The sequence below is a fragment of the Chenopodium album genome, chromosome 26 (genome assembly GCF_948465745.1).
Source record: "Chenopodium album chromosome 26, dcCheAlbu1.1, whole genome shotgun sequence".
In the NCBI taxonomy this organism is placed as follows: domain Eukaryota; kingdom Viridiplantae; phylum Streptophyta; class Magnoliopsida; order Caryophyllales; family Amaranthaceae; genus Chenopodium; species Chenopodium album.
Genome location: NC_137859.1, coordinates 6,138,558 through 6,153,241, shown reverse-complemented (window position 1 = coordinate 6,153,241; position 14,684 = coordinate 6,138,558). Strand labels below are relative to the sequence as shown.

At 36.7% G+C, this 14,684-nt stretch overlaps 1 protein-coding gene and 2 pseudogenes across 1 annotated transcript; 2 read left to right on the top strand and 1 right to left on the bottom strand.

Annotated features, from left to right (window-relative positions):
* The first annotated feature begins 199 nt into the window (after window positions 1-199).
* LOC145616707 (tyrosine-sulfated glycopeptide receptor 1 pseudogene) lies at window positions 200-2,298 on the top strand (annotated as a pseudogene).
* A 237-nt stretch (window positions 2,299-2,535) lies between these two features.
* On the top strand, window positions 2,536-5,000 carry LOC145616705 (receptor-like protein 2 pseudogene; annotated as a pseudogene).
* Window positions 5,001-6,125: 1,125 nt separating this feature from the next.
* LOC145618238 (uncharacterized) lies at window positions 6,126-10,397 on the bottom strand. Its single transcript, XM_081673011.1, has 8 exons — window positions 10,045-10,397; window positions 9,027-9,091; window positions 8,838-8,936; window positions 8,457-8,504; window positions 7,858-7,927; window positions 7,701-7,772; window positions 6,866-6,979; window positions 6,126-6,489 (listed from the first exon to the last, which is right to left on the bottom strand). The coding sequence occupies exons 1-8, from the start codon at window positions 10,246-10,248 to the stop codon at window positions 6,349-6,351; spliced, it is 813 nt and encodes a 270-aa protein (XP_081529137.1). The 5' UTR covers window positions 10,249-10,397; the 3' UTR covers window positions 6,126-6,348.
* Between the last annotated feature and the right edge of the window lie 4,287 nt (window positions 10,398-14,684).

Sequence of the window (14,684 nt, the reverse complement as noted above, 5' to 3'; positions counted from 1 at the left end):
CTTTCGTCAAATTCAATGATCTCAGTACTATTTTACTATCAATTCAGAGGTTTATCTTGAGTACTTGACCAGAAAACCAATTCAAGTCCGCCCTTTGACCAAATGTAACTAAGGAAGCATATAATCTGAACTTCCATCATCAAGGCATCCAATGAAAGAACAGATACAAAAAAATAAAAAACACCCACAATCACAAACAATGCAGATATCTCAAAACAACAGACATCTTATCTTCATATTACTTTTGTATTCCTTCTTTTTTGGTTATCAGAACACCGAAGCTTGCAATCTGCATGACCAACAATCACTTCTCGCCTTTTCTGAACCTCTTACCTCTCCTTTGGGTCCACTAAATTGGAGCACTTCCTCTGATTGCTGCTCCTCTTGGGAAGGAATTGGTTGTGATGACAATGGCAGGATCACGCGTTTGTGGATTCCTGGTAGAGAATTATCAGGCTATATATCATCTTCGCTAGGGAACCTTACAAGTCTCTCTCAGCTGAACATTTCTTATAATTTCCTTAATGGGGTTCTCCCTGCAGGAGTTTTTAGTTCATTAAGTAGCCTTGACATCGTTGACATAAGCTCAAATCATTTGAGAGGTAATCTCTTAGCTTCCTTACCCTTGGGATCGAATCTGACAAGTTTTAATGCCAGCAACAATGAGTTAACTGGTCATTTTCCTTCATCCATATGTAAAACTTCACCTTTACTTAAAACTCTTGATTTTTCTCGCAACTTTTTCAATGGAGAAATTCCTGATGGCTTAGGCAGATGCTCCAACCTTGAAGTTTTCCGAGCGGACTGTAATTATCTGTCTGGAGAACTCCCTGGTGATATTTACAGCTTGCAGTCACTTGTGGTACTGTCATTGGCTGCAAACAATTTAAGTGGAACCATAGAAGGCATACTGAGCCTCACTAACCTCAGGATTATTGAGTTGTATGGGAATTACTTTACTGGGGAAATTCCTCAGGATATCGCGAAGCTCCCTAAATTGGAGCAACTGCTTCTTGACCTCAACAACTTTAGTGGTTCAATACCAGCATCCTTGATGAACTGTACACAACTCATAAAGCTTACTTTACGAGGAAATAATCTACAAGGTAACATCTCTACACTTGATTTCTCAAGACTTGTCCAGCTCCAAATACTTGACATCGGGCACAATAACTTCACTGGAAATTTACCACAGAGCTTATTCTCTTGCAAGTCACTAACTGCAATAGGTGTAGCAAGTAACAGGTTAAGTGGTGAAATTTCTCCCAACATAGCGGATTTGAAATCTCTTTCTTTCCTCTGTCTCTCGGGCAACAACTTCATCAACGTTTTTAATACAATCAGAATTCTGGCAGGTTGTAAAAATCTTGAGACCTCAATCCTATCAAATAATTACTACAATGAAACTTTACCTGCTGAAAAGAGCTTCATAGGGCCAGCTGAATTCACTAACCTGCAAGTTCTTGCTCTCGGAGGATGCAACTTCAGAGGGCGATTTCCAGAATGGCTGTTGCATATCAACAGCCTAGGAGTTCTGGACCTGTCATACAATCAAATAACAGGCAGTATTCCAGATTGGTTTGGTACTTTGCCAAGCCTCTTCTACTTGGACTTGTCAGTGAATCGTCTTTCAGGAGAATTTGCACTGCCACTCCACAGTTTTCCAGCATTAATATCAGAGGGATCTGCTCAAAAATTGAGCCAAAGTAACCTCAAGCTCCCAGTATTTATTGCTGCCAACAACACCACAAGACAGCAATACAATGAGCTCTCAGTCCTTCCACCAGCAATATACCTCAACGGAAACAACCTCAGTGGTAATATCCCAGTTGAGATAAGTCGATTACAGAATCTTCAAATACTTGATCTGAGTCAAAATCATTATTCAGGCAACATCCCTTCAGAACTTGGGAACCTCAGAAACCTAGAAGTGCTCGAACTTTCTCACAACAATTTGAGTGGGGGGATTCCAGCATCACTGCAAAGCCTAAATTTCTTATCTCTAAGTTCAATGTTTCCTACAACAACCTCGAGGGACCAATACCTACAGGAGGTCAATTTTCATTCTCAGAATGTAGTTATTTAGGGAATCCAGGGCTATGTGGTGGAATCCTGGTACATAATCCATGTTCACCTCAATCTGTTCCAGGAGCAAGTCATCAAGAAACACCTGATACAAATAAGAAGACATCTTTTATTAAAGGATCGATAACTGGTTTCTCCACAATTTTTCCTTCCGTACTTGCAATTCAAGCTTACCGCCATAGAAGGATCCTTTTTTACAGAAACAGGCAATGAATGGGACACTCTTGTCTATTAGTCTACATTCTACAATGGTTTTTTTTTTTGAAAATACTTGTTATATTTTAACCCGAGTCATTTATACAGGATACTTAATCAGAAGTTCAGAAACACTGATTATTTCAGGAGGAACAAATGCCAAAAACCAAGGATAGATAATGAAACATTATAATGATTGTATAGAAATTACCATTCTAGAACTATATTACTCTTACTAAATTATTTTGTTATGATATGGATTTTACTGTGAGTGATCTATTAACCACCTCAACCTCAACTAGAATATATGTAAACGTTGTATAAGATTTAAGCCTGTAATTAAGTATTCGTTCGTGTTTTCTTCATTGTAGTTCTGTGACGAAAGCCACTAAGTTTTTGTTTGTGTTTCTTCAATGTAATTTTGTAATAAAGAAAATTTCTTATCCTCATATCTTCTACTCAAACTCTGAAGTATCATTGCCAGAACTATATATCTTTATCTTTGATCTCCTATATATAAAAGTAGTTTCCAAAATAATGGAGTCTTATACTAAGTACAAGAGTTTCATTATAATAAACTACATACAGTATTCTTAAGTTTTAAAGTTTCCTTAAGAATGAACTACAAAGAGCATCAATTGTTTATAATAGAATTCTACTAAAATAGCAAAGTAAACGTCTTGACCAACAGACCAAGTCCACCCTTAACCAAAAGTAAACAGTTAATTAGTATCAAAGTGATGAAGAGGACAGGGTAACTTTGTTGTGGCTACCCTTGAGAGGATTAGAAGGAAGCATCTCCGCTTCGCTTGGAAGCCTTAGAAGCCTATCTAAGCTCAATCTATCCTATAATCATCTTACTGGGTATCTCCCAGAAAGACTTTTCAGCTCATTGAATAGCCTTGAGATCTTTGATATACACTCAAATTCTCTGTATGGTAATCTCTCGGCATCTTTTTTCTCAGACGGTAGTTTTTCTTCCACCATTCAAGTTATAGATATTTCAAGCAATATTTTCCATGGAGGAATTGAGCCATATTGGTTCTTCCACGGTTCAAATTTGTCGAGTTTCAGTGCCAGTAACAACGGCTTCACAGGCCACATTCCTTTAGCTATTTGTATCACTTGTCCTTTGCTTAGGACACTTGATTTCTCCAACAACAGTTTTAGCGGTGAGCTTCCTGTTGGACTAGGGGGATGCTTGAAACTCAGAGTACTCCGAACAGGTTTCAATTTTCTCTCTGGATTACTTCCTGATGACATTTACAGGCTAGTCACTTGTCGAGTTATCACTGCCTGTAAATAACATTGGTGGAACCATTGGAAGTGGAATTTTAAAACTTGCAAATCTTAGGATCATCAAGCTGTACTCAAACAACTTTGCTGGTACGATCCCCCAAGAAATCGGGAAGCTATCTAAACTGGAGCAATTGCATCTTCACATCAACAATCTCAATGGTTCTATACCAGCATCATTGATGAACTGCACAAATCTTGTAAAACTCATTCTTAGAGTGAATTCCCTGGAAGGTAACATCTCTAAGCTTGATTTTTCGAGGCTTAACCATCTGCAAACACTAGACCTTGGTAACAATAACTTCACAGGAAATTTACCAGAGAGTTTATTTTCGTGCAAATCACTAACTGCAGTTCGAGTAGCCTCCAACAACTTAAGAGGATCAATTCCTCCCAATATAGTGGCATTAACATCTTTAACATTCCTATCTCTCTCTAATAATAGCTTCACCAATGTGTTGAATGCAATCAAGATTTTTGCAGGTTGCAAGAGTCTCGTCACTCTCATCCTGTCAAAAAACTTCTATAATGAAGCTATACTAGGCAAAAAGAATTTTATAGGACCAGAGGGATTTGAAAACCTACAAGTTCTCGCCTTGGGAGGATGTAACTTCAAGGGGAAAGTTCCAGAGTGGCTGATCTATATCAACAGTCTAGTGGCTTTGGACTTGTCATACAATCGAATTACAGGCAAAATCCCGGATTCAATAGGCAAGCTGTCAAGCCTCTTCTACTTGGACTTGTCTATGAATCATCTCAGAGGGGAAATTCCACTGCAACTCTCAAGGCTTCCAGCATTAATTTCAGAGAGGGTTGCTCGAAAACTAAGCCCAAGTTTTCTTCAGCTCCCAGTGTTTGTTTCCCCCAACAATGTTACTAGTCGTCAATATAACCAGCTCGCGCACCTGCCTCCAGCAATAGACCTCAGCGGTAATTACCTAAGTGGCAGAATACCAGTTGAAATAACTCAACTACAGAATCTTCATGTACTGGATCTCAGTGAAAACTGCTTCTCAGGCAGCATCCCACCAAATTTTTCGAATCTCACAAATCTAGAAATGCTTGATCTTTCTCAGAATAATTTGACCAACAGAATTCCAATATCACTACGTAGTCTAAATTTCTTATCAAGATTTAATGTTTCACACAACCATCTTGAGGGACCAATACCTGAAGGAGGTCAGTTTGACACTTTCACCGAAAGTAGCTATATTGGTAATCCAGGGCTATGTGGTCGAGTTCTGCAGAGTCCTTGTTCAGCTCAACCTGTTCAAGACGCACAACATCAGGATACAGCTGATAAAAGCAAGAAGACATTTCTTGTTGAAGGATTTCTAACTGGTTTCTCCATAATATTTCCTTCTGTTCTTGCAGTTCAAGCATATCGTCATCGGAGGACCCTCTATTACAGCAAGAAGCGATGAATGAAGATACCCCTATTCAGGCACAATTCACTGGAAAGTTATCTAAGACCTCTCTCACAATAATAAGAACGCAGCAAATGCCAGCATCACTGCAAAGCCTTTTTGTCACAAATGAAGAAAAAAAAAAACTTCATAGATTTGAATTTTTAATATTTATCAGTACTTTTGCTTGTTGTACAGTTCGTACTTGCAACTCAATCATTTCATTCTTTAATCCGAGCAAAAATGCTCATAGTTAATTGATAACAAGAAGGGAATTATGCAAAAAATGTACTACCTCCGTTACATATTAGTTGCAACTTTGGGCAATATTTGTGAGGGATAAAATATTCCAAAGTTGCAACTAATATGTAACAGAGGTAGTAATTGAAATGATATGAAAAATTTACAAATCAGATTAAATCCAAAAAGACACTTTCTGCAAAGGTTGCATGAAAATCATACTGGCCTTTTTCCTTAAACTGAAGCTGGGAAGAATGGAAATCCCTAAAATAGGATTAGATGAATCAAAACAAGGTTAACTTGTTTGATGCGTCAAAACGAACAATATTTACCTTGGCTCAATTAGGCCACAGACCACAGTACTGGGGAAAAGATATTAAGTAAACGTTAACAAAATACTGTAAATTGGTATTTACAACAGCCGCTTAACTTTCATTTCACAAACTAGCTAATTTCTCTCCTTGGTTACACAAGGCTCTGCAATTTTTTCCAATATTTCATAAAACAACAATTATCAATTGAATACTAAAATCTTCATAACCCACATAATATTCAGAAAGATGGTCTTACAGCGTGCAGCCGATCAAATTAACTTCAGAATGCAGGAGTAGCAGCCAGAATTTATGCAATATACAAGCATTTGTTATTCGAAATTCAACCTCATAACTACACATTGCATATGAAAGCCAACGTATTAACCAGGCCTAAAGTCAAGTACAAAGCTTATCTGTATTTTTGGAGAAAAAAACAAATCTTTTTATTCAGTTCGGGGAAAATAAATAGGCAAAGCAGGGGAGTCTGCTACGGACACACACCCCTCACTGAGCAAAATTTCTATTTCGACAAAGCTGTGAATATATCAGTGGGCAGGAGAAAGCGAAATACAGAGGCAATAAGTAAATATGCCTAAACCTTTAGCAGAGAACTATTCATAGAATTATATAACTGGTAATCTGGTATACACTTGAAACCCACGGATCATTAGTTCTATCAATTGAAACACCGAAAACAAGTTTCTACAAATTCTCAATCTGTATGTGGTACGAATCTTCTTACAAAATTGCAAATCTAATCACTGTAAAGAAAAGTGCTTCAGATATGCTCCTAATCCTAACCAACAGTTCAGCTACAACTCCTGGTACCTGAGAACCTCTTGCGGATTCAGCTCAAAAGTCTTGCAAATATCTATCATGACACATCTGCTAAGGCCATCACCTGGATTTCCACGGCGAACAAGTTCTTCCAGTCGCTTCGATGGTTCCAAGACCTACCCAAATATGAAGAATCATCCTCAGTGGGTAATAGCAAATAAATTGCAAAAATAAGGTTCTTTATCGGCCAACTTGCACGACAGGACAAAACTTTCGTGGTTTTAATTTATACTATTATCTTATCAAATTTGAGGAAGTTATGATCAAACTCTGAACTACTTTATTAGCTTCTCTAATTGTTAAAAGTTAAAACCAACAATCCCCCCCCCCCCCCCGGCTTAATTTACAAATTGAACTTTACGGCTTATTCAATATACATATTCCAGCATACACATTTTAAGTGGCAGTGGTGACTGTTTATCAGCAGGCTACACCCAGCAAAAACTCAACAACTAATAAGGGGAAAAAAAACCAAAAACAAAGGTTTCTTACCAAACGTAACCCAGTCGCTTCATCATGGGAGTTATTATGACTTTTATTTTCTTTCTTGTTACTGCACCGACCATCTGAACCATCTGAGACAAGCTGAAGAAGCTTTTCACTGCCCTATAAGATTTTGACCAGCATTACTAAGTTAAATCTTCAAAATAAAAAATAAAAAGTTAAATCATAAATAAACAGAATTAAGTGGAGTATGGCCCTAGAACCAGTGTATATCAAATCTACAGGGGGGTGGGGGGAGTGGCTTAAATCACTAGTATTGTAGCAGAAACACAAACATGATACAGGTGAAGCAGTGTAATATATGAAAACTTCTTGCTCAATCTCAAGGTGGTTGCAATTCAATAAAGCAATGAGAGGGAAGAATATCTCTGTAAAGGTTGGTGTAAAATCTGGAGTATTGTAACTTGAGTTCTTTCCAAAAAATTTAGTAATTTGAAGTAAAATTTTATTAATTGCAATTAAGCTCTGCAGGAACCTAACAATTTTAACAACTAAATTCCTCCAATAACATGGAGATCTTATATTTCAATACTAGCTAAGACGTAGCAGCATTATGCATTTATAATGTTGTTCGAAACACATGTTGGAATTGGAAAGCACAAAAAGTAGACCACTCAACCCAATTTTTGAGCAAACCAGAATGATCAATGACCAACAACCATCAATTTGACCATTTTAAAGAAAAAGGTAATGTGATTTTTAACAAAAACTTAAGACTTTCATCCTTAAAAAAATTCATACAGAGGTTTACAAGACTCCTATCACCCATTAAGATACAAAACATGACCCGAACTCTAAAAAATAAATAAAATACAGCACACACCTGCCAGGCACGCCAGTGGGAATATGTGCGATACAGCAGCCAAAAGAATGGGATGTTGGGCAAAGGTAGAACCTGATCATCAAGGACCAGATATTATCAGTTTTGGCTACTGCCAAAAGTCATGAAAAAAACAACATTTCATGGGCAAGATCATTACCATGAAGACAGAAGATACTGGAAGCAATGCTGCAGAGCCATACAAATACTTTTTGTGAATTATTGATCCACTGGGGAAAAAAAAAAAAATACCAATGTATCATCAATAAATAAATTACTCACTGCCTTGAAAATATAGACCTAGCTAGGGAAAAGAACTAAGGAAGGGGCATTCAAATACACAATATTGAAATCCATCAACATTCTGTAATAATTACCACTCTTATAAAGCATTGATTGGAATTAGGATCATATACCCACACTCAACATAGGCAGACATAACATTGTTTGAGAATGATGCGCTTCCAAGAAGCAAATACTTTATCAATGGATGTTTGCAAAGGAGAGAGGCCACCTGCTAACCACTTATTTCAGCATTATAAGGCTGACTTAAAATATTATAAAAAAACTGGTGCACTCACAAAGTCACAAAAAGTCAAAACAGCCTACTTATCTTCTCATATACTTCGTATTAACTAGCTATGCACACTTAGTTTCACAATGCAAAAATATAAACTATTCTCTAGGTATATAATGCCAAAGGATCCAAAAAAAAAAAAAAAAAAAAAAAAAAAACCACACCGAGCAGATATTCAATACCTCATAGCAATGTGCCGTAATCTTCGACGTACAAGTCTAGCATTTAAACTGCATCACCAGAAACAAATAATAATTGGAAACTCAGAATTTACAGCAGGTGTAATTCTACAAATTAAAATCTAAATAGAAAATAACTGATATTTAGTATTTCAATTGATTAGAGATGGGAACTGAGTGCAATGTGATAAAATTTAAGAGTAAAAAATATGGTCTATGTTATTAGTGTTGAATAGCAGGTATATGAGCACGGCAGCACGCTGACTAATAAACAGCACTCTTATGTTAGCTAGTTAAGAACAACACTGAATACGTCTCATAACAACGTATGAAAATGAGGGAATGCCAAATACAGAAGTCCAAACATGAAAGCAAAGAGGGAACCTTGTTGGATATGTAACTTCAACTCCAGTGACTTCCTTAGATATAGACTTCAAGAAGAGCTCGCTTGGCTTGACCCGAGAAAGCAACCATAACCCGACACTGCATAAAAGTTTTTGCTTAAAATAAGGAATATGATAGGAAGTCCAGTAAATCACAGCAGGCAAAGAGAAAATTTACATCTAAGAGTACCCATAAATCTTGTTTTTGAAAGACCCTTGCGGCGCCTTCTCCAAACCCGTCCAAGCTGTATTCATCTTTAGAAAAAAATGATAAAGATGTTTAACTAATTGAACGGAATACATCAAAATAAGGGACATGCAATTAGCTCTGCACTCATACATTTCTGCGCACACAAACAAAAATAAGAGAAATCGAAAGGGAAAACAGATGGAGAACATCAAATGGGTAACAATGTAACATATCAAACAGGTGGCACAAAATTCTGACCATAGTACCCAAATTTGCCTCATTTTTATTCAACTTCTCAAAATCTTAACGAATGAAAATGCAAGATCTAAGTATCAAATTGGTTGTTATTAGTTTGTGCCTGTTCAATTGAATCGGGCATGAGTGGCATGCACCAACCCACTAGAAACTCAATACTGGCTAATTCAGGCTTCATAAACAAAACCAAACTAAAATAATTGCTGCTTCAATATGAAAAGATAGCAGCTTAAGAACTACAAATGACAAATGGGGAAGTAGTATCTAATCCTAAGTTCATCACAAGATACCCACACAATGTGAAAAAAGGTTCACACTATTGCTTCATAATAACGTATTATGACGGCATTCAGCGATCGAGCAAGCGGTAACTAATCTTTGCAGCAAACACCCCATCATGACAATTGATCATTACTCCAATTAGAAAATGACTACCCAAAACACCAAAATTGGCAATATATACCAGCATACAACTATCAAAATATGTTAAATAGCCCAGATTAATCATATTATAAACTTAAGCTCCCAAGAAATTACCCACATTCAGAAATTACCAACATTACAACAACAAACTTGCACCCCCACATCATTGTTACCAAACATCAACAACCCCATTTCAAGATTATAATGTCAGCCAATAATAATCAAACCAAGAACGCGAAAACTCTTATACAACGGGTGTATCATATACAACAGACTTAATCACCCCCATATCACACCCACAAAACAGTAGTAATGTAAAAGAGGGAGGAGAGAGAAAGACCTTATGTGAGACAAAATCGACAAGGAGCTCGGCATTAGCAGTAGCAGGCTGAGAAGAGGATGAGAGAGACTTCCAGAGATCTCGAATAGTAGTAGGAGTAGACGATAACTTTGACGTATTGCCGGAAATTAAGGAATCCATTGATCTGCTAAAACACCAATTCCTCCCTTTGACTGGAAATACTACCAATCTAGCTCTCATCATTGTTGTTTTATTGAAGATTAATGTTTAAAGATTTAGGAAGAAGGAAGCTTTAATGAAGGATCATAAACCCTAGAAATACAAAATTATGGAATTTGGGATTTTTCAGGTGAGAGAAAATGAAAAGGAATGACAAAGAGTGAAAGAGAGAAAACGGCGGGATTTTGATGAATTAATGAGTCAAGTGGGTTGCTTTGTTAAAAGTCCAAACGAATTGAGATTTGTTGAGATTCATTTTATGAAATTTAAAAAGGATTTTTTGACTTTTGCTACGTGTGAAACCGGTCAATTTCAATTTTGCTACCTATCAAAACTTTTATTTTATTTTACTACCTAACATATGCCCTGTTTTTAAATTTTGCTACCAGTTAACGTTTTCAGTTAATAATTCCGTTAATGAGATTCAGCCACCCTCATTAGCACCTTCCGACCACCACTATCTCCTTAGTCACCCTAAATGTCTCCCCGTCAGCCACCAAAATTATAAAAAAAAAAAAAAAAAATTTAAAAAAAAACTAGCCACCAAGCCCAGCCCTCCCATAGTCCCGTTAGCCACCCAGCCCCCTCTCCCCAGCCGGCGGCCGGCGCCGGCGACCCCATCTCACTCCCTTTCCCTTACCAACGCAGCCCATCCCCCTCCCTTTTCCCCTTCTTGCTGCCCCGATCGACCCCAGCCACCACACCGAAACCACAATCGCCAAACAACGAAATGCTTTGCCTCCTTCTCAATCTAGGTTTTCTTCTTCAATCAATCAATTCAATCATGAATTCTGGGTTTGCGATTGCGATTGTGCGTTTCTGAGGTTGATTCAATCCAAATGAGTAATAATCATAGTAATGGAAGTAATAATTAGCCGAAATCGAAGAAACCCAGTGAAGAATCTGCAAAATAATCAACTGGGTTGAAGAATTTTTTTCAAGAATTCTATCTTTAAGTTCATCTGTAAGCCGATTAATCTGCTGCAACAAGCGATTTCAAGCAAGAAGATGGCTAAAAATGGAGGTGGGGTTGATATTATGAAATGGGTTGGAAATACTTTGAAGAATTTTTAGGATATTCAGTTGATTAAGCTCTGAGGTTGAAGAAGAAGCTCCTTCTACTGCGAATGATGATGATGTTGACTGAAGAACCGAGCTCGAAACTGCAGTGGCGATTGTGGGTTCGCCGGAGAAACGCCGAGAGGACAGAGGAGAGAGATTGGTGTGTGGCGATTGTGGTTTCGGTGTGGTGGTTGGTGTCGGGGCAACAAGAAGGGGAAAAGGGAGGGGGCTGGGTTGCGTTGGTGGGGAAGGGTGTGGAAGAGGGTCGTCGGCGCCGGCCGCAGCTTTGGGTGTTGGTCGCCGGCGGGGGGGAGGGGGGAGGGTGCTGAGTGGCTGACGGGAGGGCTGGGCATTTGGTTTTTTTGTTTTTTTTAATTTTTTTAATTTTAATTTTATTATTATTTATTTTTAAAATAAATTTAACGGAACCCTAACGGATTCCGTTAACTGGTAGCAAAATTTAAAAACAGGGCATATGTTAGGTAGTAAACTAAAATAAAAGTTTTGATAGGTAGCAAAATTGAAATTGACAGGTTTCACAGGTAGCAAAAGTCAAAAAAATCCATTTAAAAATAGTATATATTTGACAAAGAACATGTTTGTATTTGACAAAGATAGAGGTGAATATTGGGCGGGCCGGGTCAAGGTTAAAAATTCAGCTCACTTTTCGGGTCAGGCCAAGTTTTGGCCGAAGTTTTTGTGTCCAAACCTACCCAAATTGGTCCATCCGTGCGGGCTTTTTGGGTCAAGTCAAAAAAATCAACTAAAATGCATAAAAACGCATTCCCAAACTCGCCTAAAAAATTAAATTTATGGACCGGGTCCGACCCGATTTGGGGGCGAAAAAATTCTGCACGAAACCCGTCCAAATCGGGGCGGGTTGGTCTAACTTTGATCACCTCTAGACAAAGAACACAAAGTCTTTACAAAAAGATTATTAAGCCTGAATTATGTGATTGATTTTTTTTGAAGCATTATGTGAGACAAAACCAGACAAAATCCACAAGAAGCTCGGCATTAGCAGCAGCAAGCTGAGAAGAGGATGAGAGAAACTTCTAGAGACCTCTGACAGTTGTAGGAGTAGACGATAACTTTGACGTATCGCCGGAAATTAAGGAATCCATTGATCTACGGAAACACCAATTCCTCTCTTTTATTGGAACACTACCAATCTAGCTCTCATCATTGTTTTTATTGAAGATTAATGTTTCAAGATTTAGGAAGAAAGAAGGGTTTAACGAAGGATCATAAACCCTCCCCTCCCTTTCCTGCAACCGTTTCGCCCCAAAAACCACCAAACCCAAACCCTCATTCTCCAAAACGACTGCAAATGGCCGAAATCGGCCGGCCACATCTGTTCAGTTTTAAGGGTGCTCCTCAAGAAACTTTGTTGTCGGCTCAATGAATTAATTTAAATTTCAATTCCTCCTTTCTCACTCTCTTTATAATCTCTTGTTCTCTTCATATTTGTTTATCAACGTACAAGTAGTATTTAAATTCTCTTTTATACTTTTTTTTTTATTTATTTTTTATTTTTTATATCTAAAGTGTTTTTAACAACCTCATTCATTTCAATGGCTTTTCTTCTTATATCAAAATAATTTTAACACCAAGATTAAAAAGAGTTAAGTAATCCTTTATGTATGAATTATATATAAAATCAAATCATATTCTAAAATCTGAATAAAAAAATTGTTCGAGATATATTATATTTATGGAATATTGCGTATCAGTTAAACATTAACGAGCAAAACTTCAAAAAGGACGATGGAATTCTTATGTGGTGCAGAAGTGAAATTGAGTAATTGAGTGGATATCAAAATAGGAAAACATGGATTACAAGACGAAAAGTGTTTAATGAAAGAAAAATACTAAATTACTAATACATACTTCATATAAATAAAGCATGAGAAGGTGAAGGATAAAGACATGTGTTAAAATATTTTCACAGTAAAATATCAATTAGCATCTTCATAATAAATAAAATTAAATAAAATTACTTTGTATAAGCAAGTATGAATAAATAAATAAAAATTTAAAAGGACATATATTATACATATATTATGGGGTGCAGAAGACATGTTATGAAACTGTAATTCAAAACTTTTCAACTTGAGTTTGTCTCCGGCTCGTTTGTAATGTTGATTGAGTTTGTCTCTGGCTCGTTTGTAAAGTTGGTTAAGTTTATCTCCGACCCGTTTGTAAAGTAGGTCAATAGTAACATTAGAAGCCAAATCAATTATCAAATTCCTCGATACTTTTTTTAGGTCAGCAGCTTTGCATTCAACAGTCATATAATCCATGAATCTACGATTTTGTCACACGTGCAATCCTTTAAATCGTATTTTCTTGTCTTCTTGCTTTTTAAGATTACCTCTTGTATCATCTGCAGTAACAACAATAACATTGAAAAGCTTAAATCCCAATAATCAAGCCGCTATTAAATAAAGTACCGTATATTACTAAAATTTATTCTAGTATACAAATAAGTTTGCTACTTTGTTACCTGATTTTTAAAATCACTTAGGAACATTTGTCATTTACAACTTTATAATAGGGACATTTGAAAATTACTACCTGTTAAAAAAAAAGTTGTCAATTACTACCCAAAACCAATGTAATTGGTAGATTTCTACTGTGAAGAGTGCCATGTGGCACCGTTCCTTTAAAAGGAACGCCTTTTAATATATAGTATAGAAGTATAGATATAGATTATGTCAATTACTCTGTAATTATGTAATCAACCTAATTTATTTTAACTAAATTAGAATTAATCCAAATGAACTAATTTAAGTGACGTTTATGTCAATCAAGTCCCCTCCCTTTACCTATGGATCATTTGAGTTCAAAAACTTTAATATCCCCCCTTTTCTCCCAGCTTTTCACTAATATATATGCCTCACTACTTCTAATCCACTAATTTCATGGTTTTGCTGTGCTCTTTTTGTCGTGTTTCTCTCGCCTATGTTGTGTAGGGATGAAAAAAGCGACACTTATGAGATGAAGAAAAGCCCTTTTCACAAACCTAGATCGAACAAACAAAAGAAAGAGAAAGGTACACCAAAAAAAAGTTCGGGGGATTTTCACCAGTAAAAACCGATGAAAGCCCCTTCAAAATTTAATAATGGAAGTTAGGGTTTTTTTAGAGAGAAGAGAGGGGAGACAATGGAGTAACTTGGAAATATAGTTCCTTGTCATGTTATACTTCCTTCGTTCTTTTAATATTGTACAACTTGCCTCTTAGAGAAGTCTTACAAATAATGCACTATTTTAAAATATAGAATATCGTCTGTTAATCAAAGTTGTCCCTAGCAATTAGTCATGAAAATTCATCTTAGAACAAAAAAACATCTCTATTCACAATGAAAACATCACATGAGCAATTTTGTATTTTACCT

Bases quoted from the DNA above. Each gene is read 5' to 3' on its own strand.
- LOC145618238 (XM_081673011.1), bottom strand. From the start codon at position 10,248: ATGATGAGAGCTAGATTGGTAGTATTTCCAGTCAAAGGGAGGAATTGG. The intron at 9,092-10,044 runs GTCTTTCTCTCT...TTTTTTCTAAAG, and splicing joins TCGATTTTGTCTCACATAAG to ATGAATACAGCTTGGACGGG. The intron at 6,980-7,700 runs GTGTGTGCTGTA...AAAATCTTATAG, and splicing joins CCCACTGGCGTGCCTGGCAG to GGCAGTGAAAAGCTTCTTCA.